Consider the following 12,029-nt stretch of genomic DNA (forward strand, 5'->3'; position numbering starts at 1 on the left):
TAGATTGAAAGCCCGAGGAGCAGGCTCGTATCCCACCCGCCCACCCTGCTAGGAAGGCAGCCTCGCTCGAGCTACAGCTTATCTTCTTTTTGTCGCCTGTTCTTTTCATCTCGCATTTTAAAAACCTCTTAGAATTTTTGGCGATTCCCAGTCATGGAGATAGTGGAGCCCAAGGACCTGGAGCAGCACTTCAGCTTGGCCAAGAGGAGACATATGGAGTTATGCAGGCAGAAACGGATCTTCAACGCCAGAAACAGGATCATCGGGGTGAGACCCTCGGGCTGACAGGGAAAGGGGCCGGGAGGGAAGGTGAGGGGCAGGCGGGGTGCGAGAGGCGGGCGGCTTTACAGAAGAGTTGATGAACACCTCGAATGAAACTTTTGATCCAAGAACAGCCGTAAATGGCACCGGGCTTTTCCAGGGAAAACTAGTTAAATACATTGACTCTGCCGAGGACGAGCGAGACCTTAACAGAACACATAATACTCACTCCCACTCGCCAGACTAGCAGATTGAGTCTTTCAGCGAGGAGGAGTTTGCTTTGAGTTAGTGGCCCAAGGGGAACTGGAATGGGGTTCTCCTCTCTCTGAGTCAGATTTTCTACATTGTCAGGGGTTCCTTCCTGTCCATTCATTTGACATATGCCAGCAAAGTTCCTATTTTGTGGCAAGCCTGACCTGGGACCAGGAGATGAGGAATAAGGCGATCTTTGACCTTGCAGAGTTTACGGCCCAATGGGGGAGGCAGACATTAAAATGGTCACATTAAAAATGTCGTGGAATTGGTGCTGTGAGGAAGGACAGCACAGACTAGGGCTGGAAGAGGAAGTCCGAGAGGGCTTCCCAGAGGAGGTGATGCCTTCTCAGTGTTCTGAGAATGAGTATCTGTTACGTAAGATGAAGGAGAAGGAAGCTCTGAAGGAACTTAAGAGGACAGGCTGAAGAACCAACCATAAGCAAGAGCATTCAGGTATGAAAAGACCTGCTGTGTACCTAACACACCTCGTCGACAGTGGGGCAAGGATAAAAAAGATAAGTAGGATCGCTAATAACAGAATAAAATTATCTGGGTCTAACTCCTCTCCCCGTTTTCCATTCCAGGGAGATACAGAAGCCTGGGATGTTCAGGTCCATGACCAGAAGATAAAAGAAGCTACCGAAAAGGCCAGACATGAAACCTTTGGTGAGTGTTTTCTAGTCGCCTACGTAGCAGTTTAGGGCCGTGTGCCTCTAGACTCCAGTCCTCATTTTGTCATATGGGTAAAAACTTGTCCTTTTCGCTCTCTTCCCTCTTTTAAATTTTCACAATTCCTTGTGCTCAGTTAACTTAATGTGCTAATTCTTCTTCTCTTAAAAGAAAAACAACTATTGAATCCTACGTGAGTTCCAAGAAATATATTTTGAAGATAAATGTATGTTTTTCTCCGTTTTCTAAAAAAAAAAAAAAAAAAATCCTGGATATGAAAAATATTAAACATATACATTCTCTGCCCAAAAGTTCAAAACCAGCAGCTCTTTACACTAGATGACACACACACACTCCCAGCTCACACCCTTGAGCTGACTCAGAAGTAGATATGGTTCAAGTCATTGTGTTCTAGCTCTTAGATAAATTTGCAAATAGAACTCATTTTCTCACATGTGTAACAATTTCAGCTTATTTTTTTAAAAGCACTATAAAGATATTTAAAATAGAAAAAAGCAGGGGACCCCATATTCTTACAGAACTCCAATATGTACATACATAATGAATTTGGTTACTTTTTCTTGTTTAAAAAAATAGAAAAAAGTAGGATATAAAATTATATATACAATGGGTTATCAATTAGTTTAAAAACATAGAAAATATGAGCAACTAATCATCTATTATATTTCAATTAAAAATTAATTAATTAAAAAATATATACATATATATAAAAGATATGCTTAGAAAAAGACAGAAAAGAGTTATGCCAAAATGTTAGCAATGGTAATGTTGGAGTGATGAAATTATGAGTAAAGCATTTCCTTCTTCATACTGTACTAGATTTTCTAAATGTTTTACTGTTTTATTTTTAGTTTAAAAATAATTCAAACTTACAAAAACGATGTGATAGATACATACATATCTACCACCACTGTTTGATTAGGTGTTAACATTTTGCCAAATTGGCTTTTGATATTATATTTTAAGAATACTTTTTGAATATAAGTATCCATCATTTTCTTCTTCCTCTCTCCTCAGAGGTGTGCATCATTCCCATGCATGTTTTTGTACTTGTACTATTTACATATGTATCCATGACAATCTAAAATAGTTTTTTGTACGTTTATGCATTTTACATAAATGGTGTCACATTGAATGGATCCTTTTGCGACTTTTTAAAAATTCAATGTTGTAATTTTTTGAAGTTAATTCATGACCTACATAGAGAATATTCATTTTAATTGGTTTATGATATTTTATTACATGAATTAACCACAATTTCTTTATCTATTCCTCTATTGATAGCAGATTTAGATTTTTCCAGTTTTTTTAATAATTGCAAAATATGCTGCAAATCATTGGATATTTCTATTCATCTTTTCACCAGTTTATCAATCATTCAGATTTCTTTATATGATTTGCCAGTTCCTATTCCTCACCTGTTTTTTGGTTGGGTTCTTTGGTTTTTTAAAATTGATTTATAGATGCTCTTTGTATATTCAGGATTCTAATCCTTTAATGGTTATGTTACCTTTTTGAAGGGTTGTATTACTTTTAGAATCATTAAAAATAATTTTTAAAGTAGATTCAAATTAATTTTCCCTCTGAATCTTAAGCTTACATATTGATATGTTTTGTCTCTTCTAGCTGCTGAAATGAGGCAAAATGACAAAACCACATGCATTCTGGAAGGCCGGGAAAGGAGAGACAGGAAAAACCTGTGCAAAGCTATCAACGACTTCCGACAGAACTTTCAGAAGCCAGAAACTCGCCGAGAATTTGACCTTTCTGACCCCCTAGCCCTTAAGAAAGATCATGTACCCCGGCAGTCAGATAATGATGTTTGGAATACTGTATCGGGAATGCAGAGATTCATGGGCGAGGATTTAAACTTCCGCGAGAGGAAGAAATTTCAAGAGGAACAAAACAGAGAGTGGTCCTTGCAACAGCAAAAGGAATGGAAGGATGCCCGTGCCGACCAAAAATGTGCAGGTAATGAAACAAAAAGACACACTGGTTCCAATACTTTCTTCAACAAATCAACTCCTGTTTTTGTTTCGTTTTGTTTTTTAAGTCCTACTAACGTGCGGCTTTGGCCTTGTGGGGAGAGAGAGAGACATCAGAACCTGTGTTCCCGGATTTAAACCTCTCCGCTCACGCGTCCGTGATGCAGGAAACACTTTCTGAGCTTGCGCTGTCGGGGCTGCAGGGGGCGCTGGAGCCCAGAGAAACTCAGGATCAGTCCCTGCGCTCGGTGTACTTGCAGTCTGCTGGGAAGACACGGCGCGGGGTATGGGGTACAGGGTCCAGCCCACTTCAGTACAAGTCCAGTAAGGCACTCTGATCACCCCGAACGCGACCTTCCACCTCCGTCAGTGGAAACGCCATGCTTCTAGTGGCCCAGCCTCACCCGCTAAGTCATCTTGACTCTTGCCTTTCTCTCAAAAGCCAAGTCATCCCGAATCTCAACCGCCTTTTACCACCGCTGCCATCAGCAGTCCGGACTAAGCTATCCTCCACTCTCTGCGGGATTGTTGCACTAGCCTCTGCCTGGTCCCCCTGCTTCTGCCCTCGTCCCCCTGCAGTCTCTTCTCCACCCAGCTACCAGAATGAGCCTGTTAAGGTTAAGCTAGATCCTTCGCTCAGAATCTTCCAACAGCTTCTCGTTTCACTCAGGAAAAGCCGATTTTCTTCCAAGGACCAACAAGGCCTTCGGTCCGGCCTTATCTCCTCCTGTGCTGCCCTTCATTCATCCCCGTCCTTGCCACGCCGGCTTCCTATCTCTTCCCAGAACTTGGGTGTGTCAGGCTCACGTCTGCCTCGGAGCTGCCGCACCTACGGTTCCGTCTGCTGGGAAACATATTTCCCCAGATACAGATGCATGGCTCACCCCCTTGCCTTCTTCAGGTCTTAGGTAAAAATGTCATCTTATCAGTGAGGCCTCCCCTGACTACTATTAGAAATTGCAACCCTGTACCCTTCCCCTCCCCCACATTTTCGATCCCTTCCCTTGCTTTACTTTTCTCCGTAGCACTGATCGCTGATGTACCACATGCTTATGTATTTGTCATCTCTCTCCCCAGTCTCATCTCCTAAGCTCCATGAAGGTAGGAGATTTTGTCCGTTTTATTCATTGCTCTCTCCTTAGTTCCCAGCACATAGATAAATATTTGTTGAAATAATCACCACTAGGGCTTTCAAAATCTCATCCATCTCCCAGGCGCTCCGCTTTTCCATCTCCGGCTGAGAGCCTTTGTCTCAGCCTTGGACTTGGTCCTTGAGCTGCCTCCGGGACATCTCACCAGACGTCGCTCATACTGGAAATGACCCCTAAGTTTTCCCCTGGACCTGCCCCTCCCTCCCTCCTCCTCCCCTCACTCAGTGACGCCACCTTTCCTTAGTCGAGCGAGAAGCCTGGGGGTCATCCTTGACCCCTCTTGTCTCCAGGCCGTCCTCAACTCCTGACCCTTCTACCTCCTTTATATATTTTGGACTGTCCACTTCTACCATCCCTACTGTCACCGCCACTGTGATGCAAGCTGTCATCTTTTTCACCTGGACGGACCACACCAAGGGCTTTCTAATGGTCTCCCGCTTTCTTTCCTGCCTCTCTCTGGTCCATTCTCAATTTAGAAGTCAGAGTGCTACTTTTTGTCAAGTTGAACAGTGTTACCCCCACCCCCTCCACTCCAGCTCGAGACCCTCTAATGGCTTCTCATTACATATGGAATAAAATGCCCATGCTCAGCGCTCCAGTCCCACCTTACACCCCCACCGCTCCACTCACGATGTTCCATTCATTCCGGTTTTCTTTCACTTCTGGATCTCGACAAATTCTTCTCCGCGTTAGAAACTTTGCATCTGCTCTCCACCAACTTCTCACGTCCTTCAGGACTGAGCTTAAATGTCACTTCCTCCTAGAGACACCATCTGTTACTCCCTACCCTCCTACTATGGAAAGTCAGTATTCCCAACATTTTCTCTCAGGACCATGTCCCTCTGTAGCGCCATCATCATTTGTAGTAATATGCCTGGTCCAAGCTTCTTTTGTTTATTATCTATCTCAGCTCCTAGACAGTATTCCAGAAAGGCAGGAAAGCCCTTCATTTTGCTCGCCACTGTATACTACGTTCCCAAGAGAGTGCGTGGCCCATGTAAGGCTCTCGATAGCTCTATGTAAAATGAATGGACAAGAAAATGAAAGGTGAGAGGTGAAGGTGAAGGTGAAGGTGAGCAGAGGCCAGAAATTCACCACGAAAGAGTTTGGTCTTTGTTTTTGGAGACACCGAGAGACCCACGAGCACAAACATCATGGGAAGAACCTATCGATGAATGACTTTTTATAAAATAGCAACCCTACAAAGTAGGAGTTGTCTCGCCTCACAGGTGAGGGCTAGAGGCTCAGAAAGGTGAGTAATAAACGGTTCAGGCTGAGAGAAATGGGGAGTGTCTGTGCTGGGCTACGAGCTGCTCTGTCTGACTCTAAATCTTTTATGTTTCGCTGTTCGGATGCTCCGCTTTTGACCCCTTTTCCTCCTCCTCGGCAAAGTCCTACTGCCATTCCACGGATGTTTGTTACCTGACACCCCCGCCTCTGAGGAGCCCCATCTGGTTCCCACAGCAGAGTTCCCCTTTTACTGGGCTATCCCTTGCCTGCAGTAAGGAAGTAGTGGCCCCCTGACAGATCAGGGATGGCAGGAGGGCCCATTGCTCCCCTCCCAGGACCACAGCAGACGTTACCAATCCACAGCAGTGATGGCTAACACTCAGTGCCAGGCAGGAATGGAAGAGCTTTGCTTGAATTAATTTTCCAAGTCTCCCGACAGCCATTCAGGGATGCGTGAATGGACACTCTCGAGTGTGCTCTGCATGCCTGGGGGAGCTCTGGGTGGACACACAAGGTTTGATGGTGTTTTGCTTCCTTTCAGAGGACTTCTACGTGCAGACAAGGCTGCAATTTGACGAAACAGCCAAACATTTACAGAAACTGGAAAACGCCACCAGAAGGGCGGTTTGTGCAGCTGTGAAAGAATTCAACAAGACCCAGGTACGCCCAGGCTCTGTCTGGAGGGGACGACGAGCACGCAGACGCGACCCGGGGTGGCCTGCTCCCCTGCAGTGGGCCTGTCTAGTTACAGAAACGGACCAGACGCAGCCCCCGCTCCCGAGCTCTGAATCTGGGCATGAAACCCGACAGAACTAGCCGTGCGAGCTGGGAGTGGGGTCAACTCACCTCTCTAAACCTCGGGTTCTTCTGTAGTACGAGGACAGCGACATTTACCTAGAGGGGTCCCAGCGAGCTCTGCTCTGACGCCTGGTCTAGTTTCATCTCTTTTGCACCGGCCGTCAGAGTCCTCCTCCCAGGAGCAGGTGCTCAGGCACGCAGCGATGGGAGCAGCCAAGATGGCAATGATGATGGCGCAGGCTTCGGGGGGTCTCCTGACGGCCCCCTCCTCCCCAAACCTGCCTAGCTTCCTCACAGACACTCCTATCCAAGCAGATCCCACGCTGAAGTCACTTCAAGTTCTCTGTTCCTTTTGGAGATTAGACTCCTCTCGCTTCGGGTTTTCTTTTCACATGCAAATATATGTCCTGGGTAGGGCAGGGGCTTGGCCCGGATTCATTTATCAGATTAGCTGGTTGTCCAGAACTGTGGTCTGAAAAGTAGAGCACGTGAGATGGTCCGTCGGAGAGCAGGGCGAAGATGTTAGAACTCCGCTCACGTGTCTCTTTGACCTCACTGCGTTAAATTCCCGGCTGTGCGTGCACGCGCGTGATGAAGCACATGCTATGCTTATGGTCTAATAGTACCGCCTTGTGAACTAAATAGATCGGAGACACAAGCTCAAATGTGTTCCGCCCCTGGAGGTACGTGATCAAAACTCCTTGGGAGGCTGGACTGGAGGAGACCGGAGAGAATGTTGGTTTTCAACAGCAGGGAGAGGAGCGAGACGGGCCATCTGCCCAGATGGGGAGGGGTGACCAAAGGGCAGATCACAGAGGCACAGGTCACCAACCAGCCAGCTGCAGGGGTCTTGGCGAACACCTGGCCCTGTCCCTTCCTTTCGCAGAGGAGGCCCAGAGAGGGGAGATGCTTTGCTCCAGGCCCCACAGCAAATTAATGGCAGAATGGGGCTCTTTTAAAATTTTTTCAAATATTTTTAATTTTCAGTTATAGTTGACATTCAATATTATACTGGCTTCAAGTGTACAGCATAGTGGTTAGATGTTTATATACCTTACGAAGGATATCTCGATAAATCCCCAGCAGAATGGGGCTGATTCTTCCTCCACTATTGGCTGGCTGGCCTTCCAGTCACTCATTTATTCCCTCGTTCATTTATCAGTTCAGCAATATTCACTAAACATGCCCGCTGGGCTCTGGCATGTTGTTTGCTACACCGTGTTGCCACGTTCATCAGTTTATTGATTCATTTATTCACTACGTTTTGTAGGGAGCGCCTTTCAGGTCCCCCAGCTCTCCACGTGGACATGGCAAGGCCACATCTTCACGCCCTGTGCTGGGGAAAGCCAGCAGCTCCACTCCCGACTAGAAATAGGCTTTGTTAGTTAGCCTGGGGCATTAACACAAAGCTCTAGGTAACTAACCTCAAAAGAAAATTCCAAGATCAGTCCAATTCAGCAGGGAGACGCACACTTGGGAGCCTCCGGATCTTTACGAGGGGCAGAGAGGGGTGCATTTTATCAGAGGCGGTGCTGGGAGGCACTGTGGTGCCGGGGTTCGGCGTGCAGGCGCCAGAGCCTAACTGCGTGCTTGCAAGAACAGGCTCTTCTCTGTAGCTAAGAAAAGCCACTTATGCTCCTCGGTTTTATCATCCGGAGAGTGGGGATAATGATGATGACACCTACCTATGCCAGAGCGAGAAACATCCCCCAAATCTCAGTGGCTTAAAACGCAGTGTTGACGTTCATGACGCTCCATGTCCCTCTCGGTTGACCAAGGGACTCTACTCGTCATCCTCACTCTGGGACCCTGGGACAGAGCAGCCACCAGCTGGAGAACTCCAGCAACAGCACAGAGAAGGCATAGGGCTGACCACCCCCACCACACACACACACCTACCAGAAGTGTCCCTATCACCTCTGCTCACGTCGCACTGGCCAAAGTAAGCCTGGGACATGCTCACTCCAAGTGGGCAGGGAATTTTAATTCTGCCACCTGCCCAGAAGGAGCACTGTCCACGATGTTTAGTGACCAGCAGTACTGGCGATCACGCTCCTGAGGTCGTAGTGGGGTAAAACGAGGTAATGCATGGAACATTGTCAGGACTCGTCAGTGAGAGCCATTATTTTTAATCCCAGCGACAGTTAGATGCTCTCATGAGTCACTGGGTCCAAGCCTGCCAGAGGAGCACGATCAACCCAATTTATGGATAAAGGAACAGGCTCAGCGGGGAACTGACTCTCCTAGGGACACCCAGGTACTCACCTGATTTGCTCTGGCAAATTCAAACACTGGCTGTCCGGTATTTGAGTCAGGCCCGTCCGGCTGCAAAGCGTGTGCTTCCGTGACGCAACCAAGTCAGCGGCTGTCTCATGTGGTGTGCCAGGCCCCTTGCAAAGTGCCCCGTCTGTTCTTCACGGAAGAGAACCGATAGTACTGATGAATGTCTCGTGACAGAGAAATAACTGCAGCCTAGGGAGGTGATGTGCTTCAGGTCACACAGCCTGGGCTGTCCTTCCACTCGTCACCCTCCCTTGAGCAGGGACTAGCCCAGGAGTTGACTTGTACCAAGGCCTGTGATGGGGGTGCAGGGAGCACCGAGGTAACATTGTGTTTTCACCTTTTAGAGCCCACCACGGTTGTGAATCAGTGTGTTGGATGTTCTTTGTGGCCTGCAGCCAGACAAGGGTGACCAGGGCCACAGGGAGGGGCACAGAGCCCTGCCCCAGGGTGACTGAGGCCAAGCCAAGGGGAGAAGGCAGCCCCACCCAGGGAGGCAGCTCCATGCTTTGGCAAATTGGTGCTAAGACCCAAAGCAACTCGGCACACAACCAACAGATGGCGATTCCCCAGCCCAGCCCACATGCCCGTTATTGCCCGTCATCACCCCGGCGGCCAGGGCCCAAGGGCCACCCACATTCATGCCTGACCAGTCTACCACCCTGCCCTGTCCCTGGAGCCCTTTAGCGCATTCTTCCTTCAAGGGCCCCCAGTGAGATTTGCCGGCCTGTCCGTCACTCAGAGCATCTTCCTCAATGTCTTCTCCTGCCTAGGCTACAGAGTCAGCGGAAAGGAAAAGTCTAGAGAAAAAACAAGAACAAGAGGACAACCTGGCCGAGATCACCAACCTGCTGCGCGGGGACCTGCTGTCCGAGAACCCGTGGCAGGCGACCAGCTCCTTTGGGCCCCACCGCGTGGCCCCCGACCGCTGGAAGGGCATGACCCGGGACCAGCTGGAGCAGATCCGTCTGTGTCAGAAGCAGCAAGTCCAAGAGAAGCTGGTGCCTGCCCCGCCCCGCCCCCCTGGCCCCCCCGCCCCGCATGCGCCTTCCTCCCCCGCATGGTCCTGGCAGCTGCCCTCGGGGGGCCTACATTCTAGTGGGCCATATAATCTTGTGTGTGTGTGTGTGTGCATGTGTGATGTAGCTTAGACAGTGAGTGCTGAGGAGGAAAGAAGGGCTGGATAAAGGGGATCGAGGGTGCCGGGCAGAGGAGGGTCGCCGGGGGACTCAGAAGTGACATTGGAACGAAGACCTGAAGGAGGGGAGGAAGCGAGCCATGCAGACACCTGGAGAAAGGTGACCAGGCAGGGTGAACTGCAAAGGCAAAGGCTTCGAGGCAGGACCATCCTGCCCTGGTCAGAGAAAAGCGAGGAGCCTAAGAGCTGGGGGGCAGTGAGGGGAGCGGGCCGGAGGAGGAGGACGGGCGGGAGGCGGGGGGCTGAGATCCCGGCAGGCCACTGGGGAAGACTGGCTTTTCCTGTGACTGAGTTGGGGGACCCTGGAGGGTTTCAAGCGGAGGCGTGACATGTCCTGACCGACATTTAACAGGTCCCTCTTGCCGCTGTGTTGAGGGTGGACTCGGGGGGCGGGGGGGACGGAAGAAGAGCGATCCTTGGGGAGGCTGGGCGCTGGTCGAGGTGACAGCCGATCCTGGTTGGGTCCAGGGTGCTGGCAGCAGGGGCGCTGAGAAGTGGTCGCATTCTGGACCTATTCTGAAGGTAGAGCGGACAGGGTCGGCTGAAGGGTCGGCCATGGTACACGGGAGACAGAGGAGGTGAGGGTCACTGCAGGCCTCCTGGCCTGGGTAACGAGAGGACGGAGCTGGCGTTTTCGGCAATGGAGAAGATGGAGGGAGGAGCAGCCTGGTAGAGGGCATGGAAATCACACGTGCTGTTTGGGCTGTTACGTGTGCAGTGGCTGTTCGACATCTGCATCTGTCAGGATTCGGCTTGCCTGAACATGGCAAAAACAACAAACAAACAAACAAACAAACAAGACAAATAACAGCATCTTGAGCAAGATGGAACTTCATCTCTTACGTGTAGACCAAAGCCTCAGGAAAACAGCCCAGGCTGCTATGGCAGCTCCACGGACACTGAGGTTCTGCCACCCTCGGCACCGGGCTCCCACCTCTTAGTGCAAGGTGGCTGTTGGAGCTCCAGCGGCCACGTGCCTGTTCCAGCGAGCAGGAAGCAGGAATGGGGAAGAACACTCTAGGGACACTTCCCAGAAGTTTCATGGGATGGTTCTATTTACATTCATCGGGCAATATTTAGTCACAAAGTTGTCCTCAGCTGTAAAGAAGGCTGGACATGTAGCATCTGTTTCCAGGCAGTGAAGTGCTGGCAATTCTTTTGTGAGGAAGAAGGAAAAGTGACTACTTGGGGACGAGTACTATTTTCTGTCACAGCCTCCAGTAAAGCCCAGTAGGCAGCTGGGTGTACAGTCCGGATCTCAGAACAGGGTCCGGGCTGGAGACATAAACAGAGTCACCGCTACACAGTATTTAAAGCAGTGAACCTGGATGAGATCACGCAGGAAGTGAGTGTAGACAGAGGAGAAGGCGTCTAAGGACTGAGTCCTGGGACCCTCCGCACTCCGTTTCTTAAAGGGGCCTGAGCAGGGGCAGCCAGGGTGTGGGGGGGGCAGGCAGCGGGGCGACCCGGAAGCCAAGTGACGTGAGTGTTTTGGAAGGAGAGTGGGAACCCCTGGGTCAAACGTCGCTGCTGGGCCGCAGACTGGACGCCGGATCCAGCACCAGGGTGGGTACTGGGGTCTCTGTCAGGAGCATCTTTGGTGGAGGGGTGGGGGCGACAGCCTGTCGAATGGGCTTGAGAGAGAGAGAACCTACAGGAGGACGTGGAGACGGAAATGCAGGCAACACTTTCAAGGTGTTTGTAAAGTGCGTGGGGAAATGGGGTGGTAGCCGCGGGGACGTGGGGTCACGGGAACGTTGTTTGTTTTTCTGATTGTAGAAATAACAGCTTACTGGCCATTCCGTGAGTGGGATGCAGGAGGGGATGCCAGAGGGCAGACCTGCTGGAGTGGCGAGTGGGTGGCGGAAGAGCAAGGGGCTTGAGGCACCGGTTGAGCCAGTGGGGGCAGCTCAGGCTGATGATCCGCGGCCACAGGGGCAGGGTGAGGGTGGGAGTGTGGGCGTGACAGCTCGTGCAGTTTCTCCTCCGGAGCCCCTACTTCCTGCTGAAACAGGAAGGGGAAGGTCAGCAGTCGAGGGTGAGGATTTGCGGACGGAGAGCAAGGTGCTGGAAGGGAAAAGCCTAAGGGAAGGGAGCAGGATGGCCAGGCAGGGCCGGGGTCCCCGGAGCTCAAGGTCATGAACTTGAAGTGTCCCCAGTGAGCAGAGCCACGCTCGGCTG

General features: G+C 50.2%; 1 protein-coding gene across 1 annotated transcript in view; it reads left to right on the plus strand.

Moving 5' to 3' along the window:
- Nucleotides 1-168: 168 nt before the first annotated feature.
- RIBC2 (RIB43A domain with coiled-coils 2) overlaps nt 169-12,029 on the plus strand; it is a 15,710-nt gene continuing 3,849 nt past the window's right edge. Inside the window, exons 1-5 of the mRNA XM_011374977.2 lie at nt 169-267; nt 1,101-1,182; nt 2,833-3,177; nt 6,114-6,232; nt 9,424-9,651. Coding sequence (XP_011373279.1) covers nt 214-267; nt 1,101-1,182; nt 2,833-3,177; nt 6,114-6,232; nt 9,424-9,651 — 828 coding nt within the window. The 5' untranslated portion in view covers nt 169-213. The remainder of the gene's footprint in view (nt 268-1,100; nt 1,183-2,832; nt 3,178-6,113; nt 6,233-9,423; nt 9,652-12,029) is intronic.

The sequence above is a fragment of the Pteropus vampyrus genome, unplaced genomic scaffold, assembly GCF_000151845.1.
Source record: "Pteropus vampyrus isolate Shadow unplaced genomic scaffold, Pvam_2.0 Scaffold257, whole genome shotgun sequence".
Taxonomy (NCBI): Eukaryota; Metazoa; Chordata; class Mammalia; order Chiroptera; family Pteropodidae; genus Pteropus; species Pteropus vampyrus.